Genomic DNA, 27,130 nt, shown 5'->3' with positions numbered 1-27,130 from the left:
CAGGAAGGGGGGGATGGCCGGTGTAAAGACTAGAGTGGTAGATGGCGTGTGTGTGTGTGTGTGTGTGTGTGTGTGTGTGTGTGAACAGAGAGAAAGCCAGGGTTTGGCTGGGTCACAGAATATGGAAGGGGGAATAATAACCTATGAGATTGGGGAGGTTGGGGTCAGGTTGTGAAAAGGGCTTTAAAAACTGCACGGGATAGTTTGTGGATATCGCGATTCCTTTATTAGTCTGTAAGAGCCTTGAGGGGTTACTTCTAATTGTTGAATCCCCTATTCTTAACGCTATGAACATAGCGTGGACTTCATGAGTTTATTGAATTGGGAAGCCTGTGTCTCAGGGAGCCTGGCCAAATTAGAGAGGGAGAAGACGTTCCATCTCTAGAACGAGGGGCCGGCATGCCATCGGAGCAGTCCCTTGGATGCAATTCCTGTTACTAAGCGTTGACGGGGCCCCAAAGGAAGCTGCTGATTTTACGAAGGGTGAGGGGGTCAGCGTGGTGGCCTTGGAGTCAGTCAGGAGACCTTGGGATCCAGTCCTGCCTATGACACATTGACCCTGGGCAAGTGTTTTAACTTTGTGGGGCCCCAGGCAGCTCTCTCAAACCAGTAGAGCAGGTCCTGATCTGCCTTAGCAAACAGTCTTTCCTCCCTGGGAGTCCTCACATCTGGACCAAAAGAAAACTAGTCAACCTGCAGGGGAGGATGAAGAGCTGTTTTCTAGGCGGGGTCAGATTTTAAGATGTGGCCAGGGATCGCTTCGGTCGCCTTTCTTCAGTTTCGACTTTAGGCCGTTCCCAGACCTCTACGGCCAAGCTGCTTGGGACAGTTTCACGCATTGTGTGCCTTGAAGCACAAAAACATCAAGCTGGTAAAAATGAGCAAGCCTCTGTGTGACGTCAGTTTAGGATTGGGAGCTGGGAGGGGTCCTAGGGATCCCCAAGGCCCCTGGCCTCGGTAGAGAGAGGAAACTGAGGCCCAGAGAGGAGAAGCGGCCTCCCCACATCTGCACAGGACTGAGTGGCGAGTGTCCCTTGCTGCTGCGGAGGGCAACGGCCGTGTCTTTCCGGAAGGGCGTCGGGAAGCCCGGCAGCTCGTTCGATTGCTCTGAACAGAAGTGCATCGCGCTGTGCACAGATCAGTAGGCGGACGCCTGAAATGCAGCCAGTGTCCCCAGCCCACAGCTCTGGTTGCCCCAGGAGTGAGCCAGCTTGTGAGGCATGGCTCTTCCAGTGGACATGCAGGAGCTCTCGCTGTGTAGTCCAGACCAGCTCTCCCCCTTCCCCAGAGCCGGCCGACCCTGGACACAGCCAGGGAACTCATTCTAACAAGGTGCTTTGAGAATGAAGAGAGTAAGGCAGGGGCTGGGGTGATTCCCCACCTCCTTCTCAGCACACTGATTAAAGCCTGAAAAAAAATAAGTAAAATAAAGATAATAATAATAATCTACCTTCCAGGGCTGTTGTCAGGATCAAATCATGTGAAGTAATGTGCAAACCTTCAAAGGCCACAGACATGTTAGCTATTATATCGCGGTTCAGACAAAGGCAGAAGAGCCTGACTTTGGGGCGCCATGTCATGTTGGGTGCAGAGGCACAAAGTGTGAAGGAATAATAAAGACTGGGATTGGTTGGGGATTGTGTTGATGTTAGGAATCCTGGCTGGGGAAAGTCCCTCTGTTAAGGCAGGCTGCCACCTTCTCTGCAATATTTACCCTTGGAGGATTGCTTGGGCAAAAGACACAGAGTGCATTGCCTGGGTTCACATGGCCCAGATGGCTCAAAGGTGAGATTTTGAACCCTGACCTTCTGGGTGCTGAGGCTAGCTCTTTCTTCACTCTACCACATTGCGTTTCCATTGAAAGAAAAGCTCCTTAAAAAGGAATTGGAAAGTGAAGGTTGCTGCAGAATTAGTCTGTGGCTGGTTAGTAACTCTGGCAGCTGTGAGAAGGTATAAATTATTCCCTCTTTTTAAAGGGAGAAATCAATGGAATGTGATCTTCTGTCCCTGGGGCTTGTGGCAGTGGGCATGGTGGGGCCCGTTTGGAAACCGTAGGGTCAGGTTGAAACATAACTTGGGTTCCCTGGCACCGAGCTACCGGACGGTGCTGGGTGCTCGTCTGCCTCGTCATGGTGAGGTACTTCGCTGCCCAGCTCACCTTCAGTTTGCTTCAAACACAGAGGCTGGCTTCCTTGGGGGGCTTCGTGCTCCCATTGGGATGCATCTTCCCTTCACTCAGTGGTGCAGATTGCAGCCCATCCACACATTCCCATGTGATTGATTATCCCCTGTTTATCCCGCTTAGATCTTGGTACATTAGACTGAAAGCTTCTTGAGAGCAAGGACTGCTTTTTCTTTTACCCCCAGTGCGTAATAGCACACTTGGCAATGTCGTTGTTTAGTTGCTTTTCAGTCATGTCCGACTCTTCTTGACCCTTTTTGGGGTTTTCTTGGCAAAGATGCTCTCCCAGCTCATTTTGCAGATGAGGAAACTGAGGCAAGCAGGGTTAAGTGACTTGCTTAAGGTCACACAGCTACTAAGTGTCTGAGACCAGATTTGAACACATGAATATGAGTCTTTGACATCAGGCCCTGTGCTCTCTTTCTGGCACATAGTAGGTGCTTAATAAATGCTTTGCTGAGTAGTTTTTAATAATATTATACATTATGAAGAGAGGCAATGTAGACAAAGAAGTTGATTTAATCTTGCTTCCAACACCATCTGTGTGACCTCGTACACCCCAGTGAACTTCCTAAGGCTGAGTGGTAGAGAACGTGTTCATGGTGGAGGGAGATTACTCACTGGGGAGTTGCCAATATCAAGTGAATCTCAGGCCCAGACCACAATTATGAATCAAAAGCATGAAGGCTGACTTGGAGGGTTGCTTGGGGGCACTGAACATAAATACAATAAGTTAAACTTGCTTTGAAATATTTGTATTTCAGCCAATGAAATTCAACCCCCCAAATGCCCTAATTTCCCAGTTACTCCCACCAAGTATTCATTGGATCACTTCTTTCCCATTTTCTCTTCTATGGTGTGTGCTCTATCCTCATACTGCCCCCTTCTTCCCCTTGCATCGTTTCATTAAAATCTTTCCAGATTTCCTTATATTACTCAAACTTGTTGGTCTTAATTGTGTTAAATATTTAATTTCATTAATATGGTATAATTTATTCAATTATTCCCCAATTGTTGAATATTTAGGTTGATTCCAGTTTTGTTTTGTTTTTGGCAATAATATACAGTAACGTATGAAAATCTTTGAACTGCTAGCTTTATTTATTGTTGGGTTTCTTTGATAATACTCTTAAGGGTGTATTCCCAACAATGATCTTACTGGGACGAAGGGTAGGATTAATTTTATACCTTTTACTGAACATTGCAAAGATTTCTATCCAAAAAGATCCTCCCGGCTTATGGATGGAAGAACCAGTTTCTCCACAGCTTTGCCGTCATTGAGTACTCTGTAGCACTAACCCCGTGTGATTCTTGCATAAATCTTCCCTAGAAGATCTGCCCAATGCCAATGCCTTCCTCTTGATCTATATATGCCCTTGGTGATAGGTCTGTGGGATGGGAATCATCCCCTTGGCAGTGGGTTGCAGTATCTCTACACTCACCCACCACTGTTTTCCCAGCACCCTTTGGGTCATAGTTGGAATGGCTCAACAAAATAATTATTTCCAAACAGATTTATGTGATTCATTCATCTTTGCATCCGTTTTTAGAAGGCAGCCAGTTACCTTCCTTGGCTGCCAAGTAGCCTGTCACCTTTTCAGCTTCCCTAATTTACTTAGACAGGTGGAAAAGATGGAAAAAAGGTAAAAATAGAGAAGAATTTGGGTGTAACATTGGAGCCAAGGTGCTGGGTGTGGGGTTGAAATTTTAGGTCATCTGGCAAGATTACTCTCTTGAATGAGTGAGGGGCTGCATTAGGAGAGGCATGGCTTCTAGGGATAGGGAGCTGATAGCCCCCCTGTATCTTGCCCAGTTCCGACTGCCTCTAGTGCACTGTGTTCAGTTCTGGACCTCACAGCTTGGAAAGGACATTGATGGGCAGAAGAGTGTTCAGAGGAGACAGCCAAGATCAAGAAGGGCTTTGAGTCCTTGCCAGATGAGGATGAGTCAGATGAACTGGCAGATTTAGCCTAGAGAGAAGAGTTAGGGAGACATTTGAGAATCATCTTCTAGGATGTGGTGGGCTGTCTGTCATTTGGACAAGATATTAGACTTGGTCTCTTTGGCTTAGAGGGCATGACTAGGAGCAGGGGCTGGAGGATACAGAGAGGCATATTTGGGAATGACGCCAGGTAAAAGTGCCAGGTGATTGTAGATGTCCACAAGCTTGGTTGGTCCCCTTAGCATCCTTTCATTGGAGTCATCCTACAAGTAGAGGTCAGATGACCGCTGGTGAAGTTGGAGTTCCTTGTCAGGTACAGATTGGATGAGATGGCTGCTTAGATGTCTTCCAACTCTTGAGATGGTGCTGGAATTCAAGGTCTTTGCCCATCAGATAATAATAGAAATGATTCCTACTAGTGCATCCTTAGAGAATGCTTTGAGCTTTACAGAGTCTTTTCCTCTAGATGCACCCAGGGACCAGATTTTACATTTTCTTTAATGAAGAACTCCGAATTCTAGAGTGTGTGTAGCTCAACCAAAGTCATGGAGTCTGTCCTCCAGGAGATTACATTCTAAGCATCCTCATAGGGTTACACCATGGAGAATGTTATCTTAGATCAGTAGACGTGGTTCAACATTTTATGGGTTGATGGAAAATCACAAGCTCTCAATTTGAGTCAGGACCATGGGATCATAGGATCAAAGGACTTGGGAAGGACCTTTATAGGTTATTTCTTTTACCCCCACCACCATTTTACTGATTAGGAAATTGAGGTCTGAAGAGGGGAAAATGAGGTGTGAAATATTACACAAGTTGTAAGTAGAAAAGTAGAGATTTGAAACGAGTCCTTCTGATTCTCGATTGTGTATTATTTTCACGACATGTGCCTACATGCTGCCTGTCTGTTTGGGAGACAGATATTTGAGTTCAGATATTGCCCTGTTATTCCTGTGTGACCTTGGCAAGTCAGTCTTTCTGGGTCTCAATTTTCTGATCTGCCAAATGAGGGCTTTGGATCTAATTTTAATTTGAGAAACAGCATTTAGTATATGCTGGGCGCCTGTAATACCGGGATAAAATTGAAACTCTCTGCCCTTAGGGATCATGGGATCATAGATTTAGAACTGAAAGAAATCTTAGTAGCCATTTTGTTGTTAAATGCTTTCTCAGTCAAATCTGACTCTGTGACCTCGAATGGAGTTTTCTTGGCAAAGATAGTGGAGTGGTTTGCCATTTCCCTTCCCAGCTTATTTTACAGATGAGGAAACTGAGGCAAACAGGGCTGAGTGACTTGCCCATGGCCACACAGCTAGTAGGTGTCTGAGGCCAGATTTGAACTCAGAAAGAAGAATCTTCCTGACTCCAGGCCTATCACTCTATCTACCATGCCACCTAGCTGCCCAGCAGCCATTTAACAGTTTAGGAAACTGAGGCCTGTAAAAGGGCTTATGTAATTGGACCAAGGTCACATAGATTGAAGTGGCAGAGTTAGAGCCTCTAATTTCAAATTTAGCTCATTTTGCTCTGAAGTCCTCTGGCGTCAAAGCCAATGTTCTCTGTGCTCTGTGCTGTTGCTAACGTTCTATGAAGGTGTGATGATGGAGTACGAGATGGATGCAGATGAATAATACCTCTACAGAATGATGCAAAGCAATTTCAAGAGGGAGAGCGCATTAAGAAGTAGCGTGGCAAGAGATTGAGACCCTTTTGGAAGACAAGATGAGGGCTGGTCTTAAAGAAAACTAAGGATTCTAAGAGACCGGGGGAGGTAAGAGCATTCCAGGCACAGAAGTAGGTAATAGAAAGCCTATGTTAGTAGCACCTGGTTAGGAGCAGCTGGCCTTTATAGAGTACTTTACTGTACATTTTGCCACGTGCTATCCTGAAGGTGGCTGATTAGATCCTCACAACAACCTTGTGTAGTAGGTATCATTATTATCAAGCTGTTCTATAGAGAAGACATGGAGGCCAAGATTAACGGACTTGCACAGGATCACACGTCTAAGGCTACGTTTGAACTCTGGTCTTCCTGACTCCAAGACCAGTGCTTTGACCTATAGTAGGTTAGTTTGACTGGAAGGAGGGTTAAATAAAACAAGACTGAAGATAGAGGTGGGGACCAGATTTTGGAGGGCTTTAAATGCCAGGCAGTGAAGACCAAAAATAGTTTTAGGAGTGCTTTTTATTTATTTATTTTTTTGCTCAGAGAAGGAAATTTCTGAGTTTGGGACTTTGTACTCAGAGTCATGGGACTAGATAATGTCTAAAGTCCTTTCCAGCTCCAAAGCCTTTGCATGGTGAACTCTGCTGGTGGTGACTTGCAAAAGGTCACCCAGATAGTGAGCAGATCTGAAAATAAAAAAACCAGTACTCAAGTTCGATTTGATTATTATGACATGAGGATTTCATAATTTCAAACGTATAGGGCTGTTGTCAGTTTGGAGCGCTACATTCCAGAACGTCAGCATGTAGCTTACTCTTGTTTTTTACTCATGTTACAAAACACCAGAAGTCCATTTTAAAAATGATTTTATTTAAATATTTAAAAAACTTGTCCAAATTTCATTTCCTGGTTTACGAAAGAAACCTTCTCTTAAAAAAGTAACAAAAACCACTTCAATCAATCACTTAACGCTTATTAAGCACTTACTGTGTGCCAGGCAATGTACCAGATATGGCCAGATCATCTCTGAAAGTATTCCTCTTCCAGCATCTCTTTATATGTGACTCTTGGTATTGTCTGAATTTAATATGACCACAACTACTTAAAAGTTCTTTGGAGGTTTTATGGCCCTTCCAGCATTTTGAATGGAGTTTGTTACCATCCTGTCCAAAGTGCCATAATAATTTCTAAAAGGAAATGATGTACATCTTGACAGTATGATCATGTCCTTCAAGCCCCCGATGGAATTTACAGGGAAGGCAGATTTAGGCTTGCTGGTCAAGGGAAAAACTTCCTCATAATTGGAACTATCTCATCAGGAGACAGCTTGTGAGAAACGGGTTTTGATCAAGTAAGAAGGTACAGAGAGGTACTGAGTTGAATTGGGGGCACCTCTGGGCAGCTTAAAGGTATCAGATACCCCAAGAGGAACGGCTGCCTTGGGAGATTGTTGGCCCCCTTTTTCTCCTAGATGAGCTGTTTTCTTTTTTTTAAGCTTATTTTTTATTGTGAACTTAATACCACATGAAATGGGTATTTCCATATATATACAGTCAAAGTGTTTTTCTAAAGAAGGTCATATGAGAAACTGCAGGTCTTTGTTATAAACCACTTGCTTTGCACATGTGTAATAAATTCAACTGGTAGCTTTCAAAGCTGTCCTGCCCGTCTTCTCTCCTTGCTGGCCTTCCTTCTCTTCTCTATGTTTAAAAAAAAGTTGCCTCCCTCACAGTGCGTTCCTTTTCATTGAAAGTGTCTGAGCAAAGGCTGGATTGCCCCTCTTGGGGGATGGTGGAGACTGGATTGTTCTTGCTAGTGTTGAGATTAGACTTGCTGGTGTTTGGGATCTCTTTCGGCTCTGGAGATTTGTTGACCCTCTACTCCTTCCCAAAACCTTCTCCTGCCTTTTGCAAGATGGCAGCGGGGAGATGCTGAGAGGCAAATGTTTGGGGTGTTCTTGCTATCTGCCCTCTGGAGAACATTGCCAGAAAGCTGATGGAAAGATGGAAGCTGCGGCAGCGGCGGTGTTCACAAGTCATCCTGCCTGAGCAGATGGTGCCGGGGAGAAGCAGCTGAGATCGTGCTGATCCAGAGGAAGCGGCCAAGTTAGCGCAGAAGCGCCCAAGCCGGGCAGCTGACGGGAGCCCGTGGACTTGGCAAGGCTGGGAGCTGCGTGCAGCCCAGGGCCTGTGGAAATGGAAAGGGCTTACTGGTGTGATATGCTAACGACCCCCTCCCCCCACAAACCAGTCCCTTCCCCTCTTAGGTTGCTGTTCATAAGGGAAGTGGTCCTGCAAAGGATTGCAGCAAACCCCCACAACTTCTGCAGTCTGCCCTCATTTGTATCAACACCCCCGAAAGGTAGACAAGACGGAAGAAACCAGATACACAGTGTCAGAGACTGAAAAATGGAATGATCAGACTTTCTTAGACTAACCCTCACCTGTAATTTTTGGACGATTCTTTAAAATCGAATAGTCAACAAGCATTTCTTAAGCACCTACTGTGTGTCTGGCTCTGTACTCAATACAGAGAAAGGCAAAAAACAGTTCTTGTTCTCATGGAGCCCACAATCTAATGGGAGAGACTTCATGAAAACAACTAGGTACAAATAAGCTGTAGACAGGATAAATTGGAAGTAATCGGTCTAGGGCAGGGCCTAGCAATGAGGAAGAACTGGAAAGGCTTGTTGTACAAGGTGGGATTTTAGCTGGGCCTTGAAGGAGACTGAGATGAGGTGGGACAGCCTTCCAGGCATGGGGAAAAAGTCCTGGAGGCCGAAGATGGAGTGTGTTGCTTTTCCTTTTCATTCTTATCCCTGGACTTCCTTGTCACTTCTACCCTAGTTCAGGGATGCTTAACCTGGGAACTCTGAGCTGGTTTATTTGTTTTTATTTTGATAACATTGTGTTTCAATATAATAGTTTCCTTTGTAATCCTCTGAATTTTGTCCATTAAAAAACCCTGACCCAAAGCAGGAGTTCCTAGGCTTTCCCACGCTCGCTGCCCGATGGTGCCTTGACGTCCTTAGATAGCTTATTAAGGTCTCGTTGTCGGGCCCTTTCAGTCGTGTCCCACTCTTCGTGATCCCGTTCTTGGTAAACATACTAGAGTAGCTTGCCATTTCTACAGAGTGCTTAATAATCTGTTGTCTCTGTGGAGACTCCCAACCTTTTGGAATGGGTACAGTTATTATCCCCATTTTGCAGGCGAGGAAACAGACAAGTTGAGTGTCTGGTTCAGAGGCATGCCCTCGGTAGGTGTATGGGTAGGAACGTGGCCTCAGCTGAGGGAGCATTAGCTTAAAATGGTGGCATCTGGGTGACTCTGGGGCTTATTACCTGTCTCCTCTTGGGCAGTTATTTTGCCCTCAGTTTCCTTATCTGTAAAATGAGGAGGTTGGACTGTATGACCTCTGAGTTCCCTTTCACCTCTGGCTCTAGGAGCTGCGAATGCCTCCTGCCACTCACTACCTGTGTGACCTTGGCCAAGACCCCTCTTTCTCTTGGCTCTATTTTCTTTATCTCTTAATGTGGGTATCAGACTAGAAGGCCACCAAAACCCCTTTCAGCTCTAAATCTCTGATCTTCATAGACTCCCCGAGAGATAAATACTTACAGGTATTATCATCACCATTTTACAGATAGGTAAACTGAGTCTTAGAGAGAAGTGACTTGATTTTGAGCATGTTGGAGAGGGAATTTGAACCCTAGGTCTTGATAACTCGAATCTAGTGTTCTAAGCCCTGGACCACGTTCTGTCTTCATGCACGACTAGTTTTATCACCTTGGGCAAATGCTTTTCTTCTTTCTGGGTGGATCTCCAACTTCTAATTCAGATCTGTGATTGCTGGCACTTCTCTGCCCACCTCCTGGACTTTGAATCGCTTCGCCGGGGTCTGAAAGCTGGGGTGGGGCCAGCCTTCTGAAGGTGGAGCTAAGGTGCTCTGGGGGGCCTTCCCACTGACAGAAGAGGAAAGGGTTGGCATGAGAGGGAGAGGAGAGGGGCACTCAGAGCCAGTTTTGTTCTTAGCAATCAGTCACTCAAACAGCATTTATTACGTGCTGACAGTGTGCCAGGCACTGTGCAAGCTGGTGGGGATACAAAGGTGACCTTGGTTTACGAAAGTAACTTACTGTGACCTTTGAATAGTATGTGACTGCTCTGCCCGAATTTGTCAGAAGGACCTTTGGTTCCACGGTTCATGTGGAGATGTCTTTTTTCTCGGCCGTTTGTTCAGCAAGTAATTTATTTATTTATTTTGGAGGCTGGGTCTGCCTGTCCCCCTCAGGCTGAAAGTGCCACCCTTGGGGCCCCAGCCCACTGCTGCTGGACACTTCCAGAAGCTTTGATCTGTACAATTTCTGTGCTGGGCTGGTTCACCCTCCTTAGACCGTGTGGTGTTTCCTTGCTCCCTAGGGGCTCGCTCTGTTGGTGCCAACTTAGTGCAGAGAGCAGGAGTTACGGGTGTGTCCCACTGCATCCAGCTGACCAAGTAATTATTGAGTATCTACTATGTGCCTGGCACTGTCATGGGCAGCTTACATTCCAATGTGGGGGAGGGGGAGAAGGAATCCCCTCAATAAAAGGATTTGTTCTGTGAAATTTGGATTCAGTCAAAGGGCCGCGCTTGAGGACCTAGAGGGCCACATATGGCCTCAAGGCCACCAGTCCATTCCCCCCCCACTGGATATTGATGTATCCTCGTAAGTCAATACAAAATATAGACCAAGTAAATGAAAAGTAATTTTTTTCCCCCAGGGGAGAGGGACGGGGGAGGAGAAAAGGCCTCATAGAAGGAGCCAATGGATCTGAGTCTTGAATGGAGGTACAGATTCAGAGAGATGGAAATGTGAAATAAATATGGAAAGGTTGTTTGAAGCCAGACTGGGAAAGGCTGGAGGTGCCAATCAGAGGGGATCCCCTGGAGCTTCTGGGGGCTGGGATGACATGACCAGGCTTTGGCTTGAGGAATAGGAGCTTGGCAGCCGGGTAGATGACAGGTTGAAGGGGGGTGGGGGCGAAACTTAGTTCTATTCAGACTTTTGACTTAGAGAATCATGGAATTTACAAATAAGTGACTCATTGATGAGTGATTCAGGCCAGGCTTCTGGTGTCTAAACAACCCTAATTCTGCTTCTGTTCTGAGCTGAAAAACGGCAGCAAAGTTCTTCAGAAAATAATATTTCCTTCAGACAGAGTTGTTTTCCCAGAAGGGTGGGAGGGTGAAGCTGGTGGCCATACAACTTGGTGCGTCTTCTCAGTTCAATGCATCAGTTTGGCAAGTGCCCCCTATGGGTCAGGTGCCATGATGGGTTGGTAAAAAGAACAAGGAAGCAGTTTCTCCCCACTAGGAGCTTGTCTTTTTCTGGAAGGAAATAGCATAGACAGACAAATATTTGCTAAGCATCTAGTCTGGGGTGATGTCACAGGCCCAGACCTGTCCAACCAGCTGTCCACACCAAGTCCAGCAGCAGTGGAGTGAGCCACTGGGCGCCCAAGGAGGGCTGAGCTGGCCCAGCTCAGAGATAACATGGTCAGTAGCATTGGCATTGGGCCCATGGTCACTCTGCTTCCAGCTTGGGTGAGAGAGGGAGGCCCAGTCTCCAAAGTAAAAAAAGGCAGCTACTGCGAGCCAAGTACTCTGCTCTTCTCTGGGGATAAACAAAGCACTGCCTGTCCTCAAGAAGCTTACATTCTACTGGGTGGAAACACCATGTACCTAAGTAGAGTTTACAAAAAAACCGTGGTGAAGAGAATACTCATGGCTGGGGGGAGAGGAGGGATGAGGAGGGGCCTTCCTGGGGGAAGAGGGGTCCCTGAGCCTTGCAGGAAGATGGGATTCCCAGAGGCAGAGGGAGGCATGAGCCTACCGGGCACAGGCATGGAATGTTTCCTCTTCTCCTTCTGTTTTAACGTCTTTATTTTATTCTGAACCAATTTGTGCGTTGCCGCTCAAGGTCTTTGAGGCAAACACACGTCCTTTGGTGCTTCCTTGGAAGCCAGAGCTTGGAAATAATGTTTCTGGGGGCAAACAGGCAATGTACTTGAGAGCGTTACGGTTCTGAAGTCAGCTTTCACAAATCCATTTCTTTTGTTTTTCCATCACCTTTGATTCTTATTAAATCTCTCCTTTTCCTCCAAAAGAATAATTCAGCAGAACTTGGCCGCACGTTAGCCCGTCTGGTGTCCTCGGTGGGGTTTCCTATTCAGTCTCCACCTCAGCAGAGAAGAGAGAGGTGCCTTCCCATCTGCCTTCTCTTTGGGCCCAAGGCAAGCTGGCTTCTTACTCCCTTTTTTTAGAAGTAGCTTTGTGTCTGGTATGTTGTTGTTCAGTCTTTCAGTTGTGTCTGATTCTCCATGACCCCATTTGGGGTTTTCTTGGCAGAGATCCTGGAGTGGTTTGCCGTTTCCTTCTCCAGCTCATTTTACAGATGAGGAAACTGAGGCAAACAGGGTGAAGTGACTTGCCCAGGGTCACACAGTTAGTAAGTGTCTGAGGCCAGATTTGAACTCGGGTCTTCCTGACTCCAGGCCCAGCGCTCCATTCACTGAGCCATCTAGCTGCCTCCAGCCTGGCGCATAGTCAGTGCTTAATAAATGCTTCTTGATGATTTGATCCCTGGCCACAGGATGATGATTTAGCAGGAAACAGTCCAGTATGGAGGTCCTTTGAGTATACACATAGGTTCTGTGGGGCCTGGGCACTTGGATGGGAAAAACAGCACATCTTTATTTTTATCTAATTGTAACCGAAATGTAGCATTTCCTTCAATTATGAATGAAGGCAACATAACGTTATCTTGAGAAGGGACCCCTAGGCAGGCCCCTTCACCGTGTACCATCCAAGGGGGCCCTGACACCCAAAAAGTTAAGGACCCCCCCAGTCTAGAGCTTCTCCAGCATGACACAAGTTGGAGAAGGCTGGATTTGTGCCCAAGGGACTTGTATTGGAATCCAGATTCTGACAGGGTTCTGCTGTGTGATCTTGGGCAAATCATTTAACCTCACTTTCCTCATCTGTAAAATAGGCTGTCCCCAAAACGACACTACCTACCTCACGGGGTTGTTATAAATAAAGCTGTTGGCTTTAGGGCATCATAGATTTGGATCTGAAGGGGACCATAGAGGTCTTCTGGTCCAATCTACCCATTTTACAGTTGAGGAATCTGAGGCCCAGAGATGTCATCACTCTTACAAGACAACAGATACTAAGGAGCGAGGGCAGAATTTGAACCCAGAATCTTTGATTCCAAACTGCCTTCAGTTGTTCTGGTAATAGGGGCTGTTATCGCTAGTTTCCCTAGGTGAAATGAGTTAACCTTGCAAACCTTAAAGTGCTATAAGTAAATACTGTTGTGGCTGTTATCAGTAGCAGTGGTCAGGGTGCAGGGAGATGTGGGGGAGAGGAGGAAGCTCCATTTTATTGTTTGGGCCAAATTTTGTCTTGTCCTCGAAGGGAGCTCTGCATGCCCATCAGGGCGTGAGCATGACGGGGCTGCTGGGACCCACCTTCTGCCTCTCCCCTCAGACGCGCTTTTATCTCACGATCTGAAGAATGGCTAAGAGGTGATTCACATCACGTTTTAACATTCCAGACTTGCAGAGAACTTCAGGAGTAGCGTTCTCTTTGCAAGAACACATCTCTTCCTGTTGGGAGGTCAGGTCCGGCCTTGATTTGGTGATAGACGAGGCTACGCTTGTCCTTGGGAGACAGCTGGGGGAGGTGACGGTCACCTTCAGGAGTGAAGGACGGAGGCGCGCGTGCCTCGATGTACATCCTGCTACACAACCAGAATAGTAAGAGAGTAGATGTTCTGGTTAATTGAGTAGTCTGGTTAACAAAAGTCACATAGAGCAGTTGTGAAATAGTGGATGGAATGTTGGGATTCAGGATGAGAGATGGGTTCAAATCCTACCCCTGATACGACCTGTGCTATCCTGGGTAGCTCACTTATCATCCTCCTGGTGTAGTTGGGAGTCAGAGGTCTGGAATTTGAATCCCGTTTTGCACTGACTTATGGGTGTGGCTTTGGGAAAATCCCTTAATGTCTCTGACCTGTCATTTGTAAAATGAAGGTCGGATTAGACAGACTCTCTGGTCCTTTCTAGCTCTGCATCTGTAAACTTATGAGCTCTGAGCCTTAAGCAACCCCTAGGACTCACCAATTAATGATAAGCTCTTATCTTCATTAATCAGTCAATCAATAAACATGTATCAGGAGCCTCCCGTGTGCCAGGCACTGTGCTAAGCAGTGGAGATACAAAAAGAGGCAAAAGACCGTGCCTACCCTCAAGGAGTTTACAGTCTAACGGAGAGACAGTCAGTTTGCAAACCAGTATGTACGAAGCAAGCTGGATTCAGAATGGATAGGGAATAATTAGCAGAGGGAAGGCGCTGGAATTAAGGGGAGCCAGGGAGGGCTTCCTGTAGAATCTGGCATCTTAATTGAGACTTAAAGGAAGCCCAGGAGGTCTATGGTTAGAGATGAGGAGGGGCAGTGTTCCAGGCATTCGCAGAGACTAGAGCTAGGGAGCCTGGTTTGTGGGTCAGCCAGGAGGGCAGTGTCACTGCATCCGAGAGTGTGTGGGCGAAGGGGAGGGTGTAAGAAGACTGGGAGGGTAGGAGGGAGCTTGGATTTGGTATTTGCTCCTGGAGGCGATAGGGAACCACTGAAATGACCGGGGAGGGCAGGTCCTTTGTGGCGGTGTGGGAAGTCACAGGAAGGAAGGGTGGTAGGTTGAGTTGGAAGGGACCTTTGGGGCCACCCACTCCAAGCCCCTCATTCTGTGGTCAAGGAAATGGTGAGGGCCAGGGAAGTGAAGGAACTTGCCCGGGGTCCCCCTGAACCTTTGTCCTCCCCTCCCCCGCTGCTCAGCAGGTGTTTCATTTGGGAAAGTTTCCATACGCCTCTTCACTCTCCTGAATCTACAGTGGTTCCCCACCCCGCCCATATGTGTCAGAGGGAGAGCGGACGCCAGACCTTCCAGACCTCCTGGACCGACTGACCGGCCAGTGCTCTCTCCACTTTACCGCACTGCCTCTCAATCCAGACTGAATCTCTGTCACTTGATTACAAGGGACGGTTTCACTGACGGAACCCAAGAGGGCTTATCCACACTCCCCATTTTACAGCTTAGGAAATTGGCCCAGGGAGAGACGAGTGCCCCAGGCCCCCCCCCCCCCCGACCTGCCCACAGACAGGAAGCAGAGGAGAGAATCGCATCCCAGCTCTCCGCCTTCAAACTGAGGATTCTTCTGTAGCTTCCTCCCTTTGGTGCTGGAGAAGACAGTATGTTTAATCAGACAATATGTCAGCTAATCAAGTCTTTTTTAAGTGCCAGGCTCTAGGAATCCTAATACAAAAAAAAAGAAAAGAGAAGAAAGAAACCATCCCTGCCCTCAGTGGGCTTACATTCTAATGGGGGAGAAAACAAATACATATGTGAATATATACTGTATAAGAGTAAAATGGATAAATAGAAATACAGATGAAGTAATTTGGGAGAGAGGCCCCTGGGTGTTTGTAGGAGTTAGGAGAGGTTCCATCGAGAAGGTGGTGGCTGAACCATTCCTTAAAGGAAGAGGACACTAGGGAGAACAGCCTTGAGTGAATGAATGAATGAATGAATGAATAAGAAGAAAGTATTTACTAGGGACTTCTTAAGTGCTGAGCATCACCTAGTGTAGTTCCCTCATTGTACGTGAGGAAAATGAGGCCCACAAAGCTCAAGTGACTTGGACAAGATAACGCAGATATAACAGCCGGGATTTGAACTTGAGTTCCCTGACTCCGTATCTGTCCCATGCCTCTTAGGACCTCCAAAGCTTCTTAGTCCAGCCTCTTCACTCTATAGATGAAGGAACTAAGGCCCAGAATGCTTCACTCCCTTGACTGAGGGTACAAGACTGGGATCACTCCAAGTAGCCTGTGGGATAGTAGTATTTTTTAATATTATCATTAATAATTAGTGCACATTTCTCAGGTGATTTGCAATTCAAAGTGTCCGTTTCTTCCTCATAACCTTGAGAAGTGGGTAATGGAGATACAAGAGGTTCCAAAAGTCCTTGTTCGGTGTCAGGCCGTTAGAGTTTACAAGCCCTGCCCCAAGACTTCGGGGACTCCTTGTATATTATCTGATTTTTTAGCTGAGAAGAGAGAGGTCTGGGGAGTTAAGTGGCTTCCCCAGGATTGCACAAATTCATGTGCCAAGCACTATGTTGGGGCTGGGAGATAGACAACAGTGAAACCATCCCTGGCCTCAGGAAGCTTTCAGTCCGTCGGTAGGTTTTAGAAGCTGCTTGAAAAAAAAATTCCAGAGCCCCACCATTTGTTTGTTGACTGGTTCCTTGTACCTCTCATAAAAGCCAACTCTCCAATGCCCAACATCCCTGCCACGTACACAGGCCTTCCAGGTTTTCGGTATCATCTGATGAGGAAGATATCTTTGTTACCCAAGATGGTTCTCCCTCGGGCAGCCCCTCCCCAGCTCCCCATTTATTGATGGCTAGATTATGATGAGAAACTAGCTCTCAATCCTCTTCCCTCTCTTTCCCTCCCCCTCCTCCTCCGCGGCCCCTTGCACCCACCCTTAACAGCGACGCAGAAAAGATTTGGAGACTGGTTGGTTTTTTCTTAACTGGTGTCTTTAGGGACGATAGACGCACGTGGGAAGGGAAGGTCATTGTGGCTGGGGACGGTCCTGTTGGAAGGGTGGTTGGATCCTGGGCGCCTCACTCCAGAGAGTCATCGCCGCCAAGCGCCGAAGGCCTCCCTTTCCACTTAAAATAGGACTTCTTCTGTTTATCTCTGGACGAGGGAGAGTTGAGCATCTTGACTTTCAGGCGTGCATTTCAAGAAAAAAAATCGGAGTTTTATCCTCTTTGGAGAGTCCTGGGTGCGTGATAAGGAAAGCATTTCAGAGAATTAGGTTTTGTTCTGTCGCCCGTTGGATGCAATAGAGCTGGCCACCAAGGCCTTCTGGGGGAATGGTGGCGGGCCAGCCCCTCCACCTGCAGCCGATTAATAACGTCTGCTCCGAGTTGGCCGAGGCCTCATAGCTCAGCGAGGCCAAGCCCCGCATTAGCAAAGGCCGGATCACAGCCCAGGCAGGGCATTCAGCTCCCGGCACAGTGGAAGCCCCAGCTTCCCTTTTTGACCATTTCAGGCATTTCCTGAATCCCTTCCTGGAAGGAGAGAATTCAGTGGAAGGTACCTCTTGGAGGGGTAGTGTTTGTTTGTTTGTTTGTTTGTTTAACGACAACAACAATTCTTATACGCACAACTGGAAAACATTGTATGTGTCACGGGGACATGGTCCTTTGACCATAATAACAGTTTTAATTTTCCAAGACCTGCCATGATGAATTAATAACAGCAACAATGATAACTGACATTTGCAAAGGCTCATTTATAATGTGATCTTTACAGCACCCTGGAAAGTTGGTGCTGAAGTTATTGTTAACCCTTTTACAGACAAGTAAGTGAATATTAAGGGGTCAAAGTGACTTGCTTTTGGTCACACAGCTGATGTGTTCTGCCCCATGCTTCTGGTTGAATGGTTGTGGGCAAGTCATTTAACTTGTGTGCCTCAGTTTCCCTATCCGCAAAGTGGAGGGAGGTTGGTCATTTTGGGTTCGGTGGCCTTTGAGATCCCTGCCAATGTTCAGTGTTTGATCTTGTAGTCCCAAGTGGTAAGAGTTGAACCCAGACCTTTCTGAGACGCTAAGTCAAGCATTTTAGCTTCATAAAGCGATTCTGGCTCTTTGTACATTTTGTAAAGGGAAGCTTGGTGTCTGGGCTTCCTCGTCCCAAACTCTTCCTAGAGTCAAAGCAGGTTAAGATGTAACCCCTCACTTATGGCCTGAGAAGGGGAATTTCAGGGGTTCATGGCTACTTAATGCCCCCTTTTCCTGAGGCCTTTCCTCTTCTGTGACGTCCTGCTGCCCTTTGGCCATAAGAAGTCTTCAGGGAAGCCTAGAGATAATGGGATTGTGGATGTGGAGCTAAGAGGGACCTCTGAGGCCATTGAGTGCATTTTATGGATGAGGAAACTGAGGCCCAGGGAGCTGAAATGACCTGCCACCCCCCCCCCCCCGCCGGAGTGAACAGCAGAGCTGGGATTTGAACTCAGGTCCTGTAATTTCCAAATCCAGTGTTCCTTTTACTGTACCAACTGTGTGATGGGACGACAGTGTGTGGACTGTTTTCTGTTTTTCAAAATTGAATTCTTGTAGCCTGGGTTCACTTGAAGGACCACTTATTCTGTCCCTTCTCTTGTACTGGGGACCCCAAGGACCCTTTCTTCTCTCATAACCTAGAGAGCAGGCAGAACGTGCTCTTTCAGTCATTGGGATTTTCTGCCCCAGCTATCCACTCTGCCTTCTACTCACCAACTTTTCACCCTTCTCCCTCATTCTTGGGATGAGATGGGGCAGTTGGGTGGTGCAGTGGATAGAGCTCTAGCTCTGGGGTCAGGAAGACCTGAGTTTAAATCCGACTTCATATACTTACTAGCTGTGTGACCCTGGACAAGTCACTTAACCTCTGTTTGCCTCAGTTTTCTCATTTGTAAAATGGGGGTAATAATAGCACTTATTTCCCAGGGTTGTTGTGAGGGATATTTGTAAAGCACTTAGAGCAGTGCCTGGCACACAGTAAGTGCTATATAAACGTTAGCTATCATCATCACCACCGCCGTCACCGCCGCCGCCACCACCACCACTACCACCACCGTCATTGAAATAACTATGGGGGTGGTCCCATCCCCTTCTCTCCCCTCCAGTCTCCTCTCCATCTCCTTTCCCCCCTTCTTCCTTGCCTGCTGTTCTGTGGCCGTCCCTTTTTCTCCTCTCTTCAGTCTCCTTCTCTGCTTAGGCTCCATTCCTCTTTTCTCTCTGAGTTGTCCAGTTCCTGGTCATTGCCTTCCTTCCACCATTTGCTTCCTCTCTCCCCGTCCTCCTTCCATATCCCTTGTTTGTTTCTCTCTCCCGTCTCTCCTGCCTCAAAGTTTCTGACTCAGTCCTTGTCATTTTAGTGCTATGACTCTTGCGTGATTAGAGAGAGTGACATGTAGAGTTACTTTAAAAAAGTCCATCTTTCTTTTTCTCACCTTCATTTTCTCATACATCTCTCTTCCCCCAAGAGCCATCCCTGACATATAGAGTAGGGCTCTATAAATATCAATTGTTATTGCTGCTACTAGAATTATTAATAATTAGATTTACAGCTATTTCTCTTAAATTGTTGAAAAAGAAAAAAGTCCAGGACCGAACGATATTCAGTTTTCCTCCCCTCCTCTCGTTCTCACATAGAAAATGGAGGCTCATTCAATCAGGGAGCATTTATTTAGCACCTTCTGGGTGCCAGGCTCTGGGGAAGCTGCAGGGGATACAAAGCCTAAAGTGGAACACCTTCCATCAGGGAGCTCACATCTGCTGTGAAGTACCTTGCAGACCTTAAAGCGTTTATTGTAGAGGGGAAATAGTATGTATGCAGACAAACACATTTAAAAATTAATCAATAAGCATTTAGTGTCTGTCTGCAATGTTTCAGGCACTATGCTAGGTGAATGTTGTTCAGTTGTGTCTGATTCTTCATGATCCCGTTTGGGATTTTCTTGGCAAAGATACTGCAGTGGTTTGCCATTTCCTTCTCCAGCTCGTTTTACAGATGAGGAGACAGGATGAAGTGACTTGCTTAGGGTCACACAGCTAGTAAGTATCTGAGGCTGGGTTTGAATTCGGATGACTCTTAGGTCCAGTTCACTGCGCCACCTAGCTGCTTGTGCTCTGGTACGAGCGGGTTCCAAAGACAAAAGCAAAACAAATGCCTGCCCTCGAAGAGCTTACATTCTAAGGGGAACACACGTCAGCAGATAAGCTTATACAAAATGATTTGAGAAGGTCAGTGGTGAGAGCGCTCAGTAAGAATTAAGGGGAATAGGATGCGCTTCCAGGAGGTCAGAGCCCTTGGGGTGAGTCGTGGAGGGATCAGAGATGTGGAGCCAGGGAGGGAAGGAAGGAAATTAGTTTCCCAGATGATGAAGACCTGTCGATTCGCTCCCCTTTGGAAGCCTTTTGGCCCCAGGAATGTTGAAATCAGTGACCTTTTGGGTGTTAATTTGTTTTTCCATCTGTCTGATCCATTTAGTGTTGGCGTGACCCACTGGAACGCTGCCTTTCTTTTCTGTGGTCACACCCAATTCCGTGAATTCAATCCAGCCAGCATTTATTAAGCACCAACCACTTGCACAGGTGCCTTGTGGTGGTAGCCATTGGGCACCCTCCTTTAAGTATCTGCCTGGTCTGCGTTTCACTAGCTAAAGGGGTCTCTGTAAGAGGCCTGAAGCGGAAGATGTCCTGAGTTAGGATTGGCCCCATTGACGTCTGGGCTTCCCCACCAAATTAGCAGAATCCACCGCTGTCTTGGTCTTTTTCCAGCCCCAAATAAAGAGATCTTTTCTCTTTTTTTCAGTGTATTTGGGTCACTCCAGTGGTCTGGCTTTAAAGAGGAGGTGAGGTTTTATGTCAATGAAACATCTTACTTGTTGGACCTTTACCAGCCGTGACATTTTGAGAGTTGATCAAGGAAAAAGGGTGTCTCCCAATTCTATGAGATAATTTAAACAATTCTTCAGAATCAAATAGAGATAGAAGAAGAAATAATCCCAGTAGTCTTCAAGAGCCTGTGACCTTGAATTGCAGTTTAATAGAAATTGAGCAGAACAAGCCATTAGTTGCAGTTATTTTTTAAAAAATCAGTATTGTAAAACTGTTGAAAGGTGATTTGAGGTCCTGGGTAGATTTCTGAGCTTGGAGTCAGGAAGACTTGTATTCAAATTCTGCTTCCCCATGTCCACTATCTGTGCGACTCAAGGAAGTTGCTTAACCTCTCACTGTCTCAGTCTATAGAATGGGGCTAACACTGCCTATGTCGCCTACCTCCCGGGATTGTCCTGAAGATCCAATGAGAAAACGTTTGTCAAGTACTTTGGCAGACTTCTGGAGGGGCGTGGAAATGGAAGTATTAGTACATATAATGATAATGATGAGCATTCGAATAGTGCATGATGCTTTACAAATGTGATTTCGTATTTTTGTCCTCCTTTCACTGAGGAGGAGGCTGAGGCAGACAGAGGTTAGTGACTTATCCAGGGTCACACGGTCAGTAAGCATCCGAGGCCGGATTTAAGCTTCAGTCTGAATGCAGGCCTAGCTCTCTGTGGTAGGTCAGCTCTTGGGCCATAACGGGCCGTAATGGGCCATCACGGAGCAGGAGAGGGGAGACTCTTGGTGCATACTGGCCAGAGGTCTGGTTAGAACATCGTTGTGACTGTCTTTCCATAGGCCAGGGCCCCTGGGGAGGATCTGTTTCCCGGAGAGACTGGGCCATCCGTCTACAGTGGAGCTGTGGTCTCATGGCCACACGGCCCAGAACACTCGTTACCTCTGGAATCGCAGGGTTAGGGGTGGGAGTTCAGATCCCACCACTAACGTTTTGCTACCTGTGTGTCGTTGACTGAGTCCGTTGACCTCTCTGTGCCTCTGTGTCTTTATTTGTAAAATGACTTAGTTGGACTCATTGGTCTCCAGGGTGCCCCGAAGACTGTGTGCCTCGGTTTCCCCGTCTGTAAAATGGCCTTGATGGCCTCTGAAATCCCTCCCAGCTTTAGACTGACAAACCTGTGATTGTAGATGTGCTTGTAACTTGGGGTGTTTTGTCACCCAACACTGAATCCTTCCCCTGCTGAAGGGGCGCTTTTCTTACATGTGGCCTTGATCAAACTGGGGGGCTGTTTAATCTCGAACACTTTTTGTTGAATTGCAAAAATAAAAAAAAGAGAAAGCAGGACTTCCACGCTGCTAGCCTTCTTGGGATGCCTCGAGTTGGCCAGAGGATATTTTAGCGTATTCTCTGTGAGTTTGGGAGCCTGGGTGTGTGCCGTCTTCTCTGAATGCCGCTTTGTTGGGGATTCCCGGGCCCGCTGGACAGCCGGAGTCGGGGCCTTGCAGGGAGCACGCTTGTAGAATCCCCTTCCTTCACAACAGTGTTTTTCCTAGGACGCACCCGGGCAAACTGAAGAGTGGCCGGAGGCCCAGTTTCCTGGGATGGCCCTCTCTTTTCCGACACAAATATTTGCACCTCGGCTCGGAACTCCTCCCCAGCAGTGCCTTCTTATCCCAGGCCAGCCCCTCTGGCCTGGGCCGCTTCCTGTTCTAGATGGGGGAGGGCAGGCTGATGTTATTTTTTTCCAGGTTGGAGGGGCGGTTCCTTCTTTTTCCGGCTTTAGAGGGGAAGAGCTGGGCCTGCCAGGAGCAGCTGGGCTGGGGGGAAGGCCTTGAGAGGGCCTCTGACTTGGAAGCAGGGCGCTCTGGAACCTGTTCACAGAAGGATGTTAAACTTCCTTTTGCTGACGTTAAGCTGGAGACAAGCAGGAGGAGTGGTGAAGGCAGGACTGGGGACAGACGGCCGGCGTCCGAGCCCCTCTCTGGTTGTCTGTAAGAGGAGAGCGCTGGACTAGACGAGCTGTGACGTCCTGTCCGGCACTCAGTCCTCTGACTCCCTCCCAGTGCCTCTCGCTTAGCATCCGTGGGGCCTTAGGGGAGGCTCTGCCCTTGTCTGTACAATGAGCACTGTGCTGAACACCAGGAATCCAAACAAAGGCAAAGACAAGCCCTGCCCTCAAGGAGCTCACCGTCTAGGGAGGGAGACAACATGCAAACAGCTGTGTACAAACAAGATTAGACTGGAGAGATTAGAGATGATCAACACGGAGAAGGAATGGACCGGCTTTCCACTGCAGTGCATCGTCTCTGCCAAGCCAACAGCCTGAAGCACAGAGTTATGCAGAGAAGAAAACCCAGTGTGTAGGTGTGCGCTCCATAAAGGCCAGGATTTTTCCTGTTGAATGGAAAAGTGTTTCGTATTTCCAGGGCGCCAGGAACAGCAATAGCAAAAGCCTTCCTCGGTGCATGACTCGGGCTGAATTGCTACCGTGCTGGGCTGGGCTTGGGGATTTCCTTTTTCCAAGAAGACCTTTGCTGGAGATGGTCATGATTCCACACTTAGTCCTGCACCATGTCTGTATGTTGGCTGCCTTCGTTCAGGTCGTCTTGTTTCGGAAGGAGCGGGGATCAACCTTCCCTGGAGGCTGAGCCCTCCTTGGCTCACTGTCCAGGAAGCCGGGCTGTTCCTAGCTCACTCTCCAGGAGGCCGGGCCGTCCCCGGCTCGCCCGCCGTCCTGGGGGCCGGGCCGTCCCCAGCTTGCCTGCTGTCCTGGAGGCCGCCGAGCCATCCCTCGCTCACTGTCCAGGCTCATGTGTGTGGAGTCCGGAGTAGCTGGTGCCTGAAAGTCCAGGAAGACAAGATTCCTCCTCCAGGCCTTTTCCAGGCTCACCATCCTTGGCATGCTGGGCTTTTCATCTTTTATGAGAACCTAATAGAACTGTGTGAGCTATGCCACTTAAGATGCTAGCTGATAACTCTCCTCCCGGGAAAGAAGACAGTGTATCTCTTGTTAGGAACCTTTTAATAAGTTTTCCAAGTACTTGGTTTCTAGTCGGCTGCCAGTTTAAGCGCTGTTAATAATTTGTTCAACCCATCCCCACTTCAGTTCTGTTAGCGGCGACTTTCTAAGAGTAGAGATCAATCAGTGTCCCTTCCCGGGCTCTGCTTCTGTCATCTGTGACCTCGAAGGCAGCTAGGTGGTGCCATAGTGCATAGAGCACCTGGCCTGGAATCAGGATGACTCGTCTTCCTGAGTTCAAAACTAGCCTCAGACACTCACTAGCTGGGTGAGTCACCTAACGCTGTTTGCCTCAGTTCCCTCATCTGTCAAATGAGCTAGAGAAGTAAATGACAAACCACTCCAGTATTTTTGCCACGAAAGCCCCAAATGGGTTCATGAAGCGTCAGACACCAACAGTGTCCCTTTCGGCCCTAAATCTACGTTCCTGTGAATTGATGCTTGACATTGGGAGGTAAATATCTTTCCTCTGCTAATGAGTACTCACCCATTTAGACCCTTTATGAATCTGAAATGTTTCTAAGACTGTAAGTCAACAAAGGAGTGGTACATGATATTGTTGGCAGTTCCTTTACACCGTTTAATCCTCAGGTCCAGGCCGCACCTTCCCAGTAAATTGGATACCAAATACCTTGAAATGCTGTAACAACTCACTTTTTTTTTTTTTATCACATCGACCAGGACAACCTATTGAATGGGAAAAATGCGACGAGGGCATGGGCTCAGAAGAGAAGACTGGAAAGTGGGGTGAGAACAGTATTAGAAAACTTAATGTGTCTTCCTCTCCCCCCACCCCTTTTTCTCTTCTGATAGAATTGGGTATTCTGGCCAAGCAGTACATACAACAAGGTCTCTTGATTCCCGATCATGTGATAACACGGCTAATGATGACGGAACTGGAGTCCAGACGGGTCCAGCCGTGGTTGCTTGATGGTGAGTGGGGCGTGTGGGCAGGCCGGCTTTCTAGAGGTACACTGGTGGATGGTCTGCTTTGTATCTCCATGTAAAGTCTCATAAATGTGAAAATACTGCCTCAAAATGTTTTAATGGTTCAAGAGGGAGAAAAGTGGAATAATCCCAGCATGAACTGAATTCCAGTCTGGGGCCGGAAGAGGCATCGGCAATCCAGCCCTATCCTTGGTTACCACCTCAGGAACCTTTTGGAATCCAAGGCCTTGGCCTTATGGTCAGTAGAGGCCCCCTCCTTGTCCCCTCTGCGACCGATTCACCCCTTTCTCTGGCTTGTTTGTCCATAGTTATTTGCGTGTTGGCTTCCCCATAGGAGTGTGAACCCCTGGAGGACACGTACTGGGTTTCTGCCTTTGTTTGCACTCCCAGCACAGGGCATAGTGCCTGGCACGTAGTAGGTGCTTAATGAATATTTGTTGAATTGAATAAAGGCACAAAGACAGCCGTTTTAAATTTTGCTTCTTGTAAGTGTATACATTCCTAATGCCAGGTATTTCCTCTCTACATGGCCCATACATACTACCATTGAAGCCACAAGTCTTTGGTGGACAGAAACACCTGGGAATGAGACATCCCATGAAAGAAGGGATAACTTTTCCCTTGGATTCTTGCATGGAGTAGGCAAAGCCCTTGTCCCAGAATGGATGCTCAAACAAAATACCAAAGCATGCTCACTTGAGGTTGTTTCTGCTTGCTAAATTTATTAAACGGCTTTATTTCAAATGGTTTTTAAGGAAAGAATGATACATCTGGAGTTAGGAATCAATCACCAAGCACTTAATAGGGACCTATTGTATGCCAAGCACTGTACTAGTCACCAAGGATACAAGGGCAAAAATGAATGGCCCCTACCCTCAAGGAGCTTACAGTCTGATGTTAGTGATAACCCCTACATATATTGGTCTACATAAAACATGTAAAAAAAAAGATACCAGAGTTACCTTTGCGGGGAAGGCCCTGGCAGCAGGGGAGACCAAGTGGCCTTTTGAAGAAGAAGGCGCTGCTTGGGCTTGGTCGTGAAGGAATCCGCAAGTTCCATGAGATTGAAGTGATGAGAAGGGGTTGGCATTCCTGGCATGGGAGTCTGCCAGTGCAAAGGCATAGTGGTGGGAGATAGAATGTGTGACAGCAAAAAGGCAGGTGTGTGCCATAGATTGTTTGAAGGGAGATGGCGTGTAAGAAGGTTGACAGAGACTAGTTGTGTTATGGAACAGGCAACTGGTGGCTCAGTGGTTAGAGCATCGGGCTTGGAGTCAGGAAGGCCTGAGTTCAAATGTGAACACTTACTAGCTGTGTGACCTTGGACAAGTCACTTACCCTCTGCCTCAATTTTTTGCTATAAAATGGACCTACCTCTCAGAGTTGCTAATGAGAATCAAATGAGATAATATTGTGATGTACTTAGCACAGTCTGTGCTACATAAATGCTTATTCCTTTCCCATGCCCCCGGGATGACCTCTTAGTACCCAAGGCAACTCTTAGGACTGAATTGCCTGTATATCCCGCATATATCCCTACACAGATGAAATCCTATGCGCTGACCAAATAAATGAATACCTCCCCTTGAATTAACCAAGTTTGGAAAATCATGGTTTTATTTTTCTCTTAAGGGGTGGGTGTGTGCCTAATTAATATTTCACATAAGAGATCTTTACTTGTCAAAGGATTCCCTGTAGGAGTCTTTTCAGTAGAAAACTACCCTGATAGAAGACTGTAGTACGTCAGGCTCCCCATGTTTTATAGACACATCAGTTGGAGAATGTGAGGGAGGCAAACCCATCGCCATCATTCTTTCCGCTAAAAATCATCCGTCTGTGATCTCTTTTATCTTCACCTTAATTTGGTTAAAATCCAGTTTTGCAGAAGACAAAAACCAAAACCAAAAAAACCGGAAACACAGCTCCTGCCTTCAGGGAGCTCCCATTCTAATGCTAGAGACAAGATGCCAACAAGTGGTTGTGGATGAGTGGATGAATGGACGGATGGACGGATGGACGGATGGAATGATTTAGAGCTGGTTGGTCCTAGAGATCAGCTCATTCAACCCTGTCATCTGACAGATGAGCAAATTGTCCAGCAAAGGAAAGTGATTTGGTTATAGTCACCCAGCTTGTAAATAACAGAGCCAGGATTTGAACCTGGATCTTCTGATTTCCCCTTCAGGAGATGTTGTTTTTCTCATCGCGGCTGTTTCTCAGTGTGTTTGGTTTTTCCTTTGAGGTTTATTTCCTCAGTTGTGGCTTTTTTAGAGGACTCAGTGAATCTCTCTGGCCCCGACAACTCCAAGGCGGGTGTGGCGTCCGTGTTCCTTGTCTGTTCTCCTTGTGCAAGTGACAGACTTGACATATGTGTGTATATGCTTATGTATGCAAGCGTGTGTATCTAAACATGCAATTTAAGTATGTATACGTGTGGCTACCTGTACACGTGCACATTTACATGTGTGTGCATGTATGTGATAAATGTACACTTGTGGGTTGTGTGTGTGTATGTGTGTTAAAGGTGGTTGAACAAGGGAGATTAAGAAAAGAATGCAAACTGATGGAGAACTAGAAATTTCCATGGTCCAGATGGCTCTGAAGCCAGGCATCTAGCAAATGGTGGGTAGGAGGGGAAGAGACAAGAGCCAAGAAAGCACCAGGCCAGTCTTGGGGGGTGGGGGTGGGGGCTCCTCATTGAGGCTTGTGTGGGCCGGGCCTTGAGCTGGAAAACAAGCTGCCTTCACTCTGGCAATCAGTGGGTTTCGTGGCCGTCCCCCATCATGGTTGATGAGATTGCTTAGCGCAGTTTAAATCGGAGATGTCACGTTCCCAACGAGTGCCAGATTAAGGTATAAACAAA

At 47.2% G+C, this 27,130-nt stretch overlaps 1 protein-coding gene across 1 annotated transcript in view; it reads left to right on the top strand.

Annotated features, from left to right (window-relative positions):
• AK4 (adenylate kinase 4) overlaps positions 1-27,130 on the top strand; it is a 94,337-nt gene that overhangs the window by 23,240 nt on the left and 43,967 nt on the right. The window contains exon 4 of the mRNA XM_027874001.1: positions 24,133-24,252. Within this exon, the coding sequence (XP_027729802.1) occupies positions 24,133-24,252 (120 nt within the window). The remainder of the gene's footprint in view (positions 1-24,132; positions 24,253-27,130) is intronic.

The sequence above is a fragment of the Vombatus ursinus genome, unplaced genomic scaffold (assembly GCF_900497805.2).
Source record: "Vombatus ursinus unplaced genomic scaffold, bare-nosed wombat genome assembly UNPS02014804.1, whole genome shotgun sequence".
Taxonomy (NCBI): domain Eukaryota; kingdom Metazoa; phylum Chordata; class Mammalia; order Diprotodontia; family Vombatidae; genus Vombatus; species Vombatus ursinus.
Note: the sequence above shows the minus strand (reverse complement) of the source record. Positions and strands in the feature narration are given on the sequence as shown.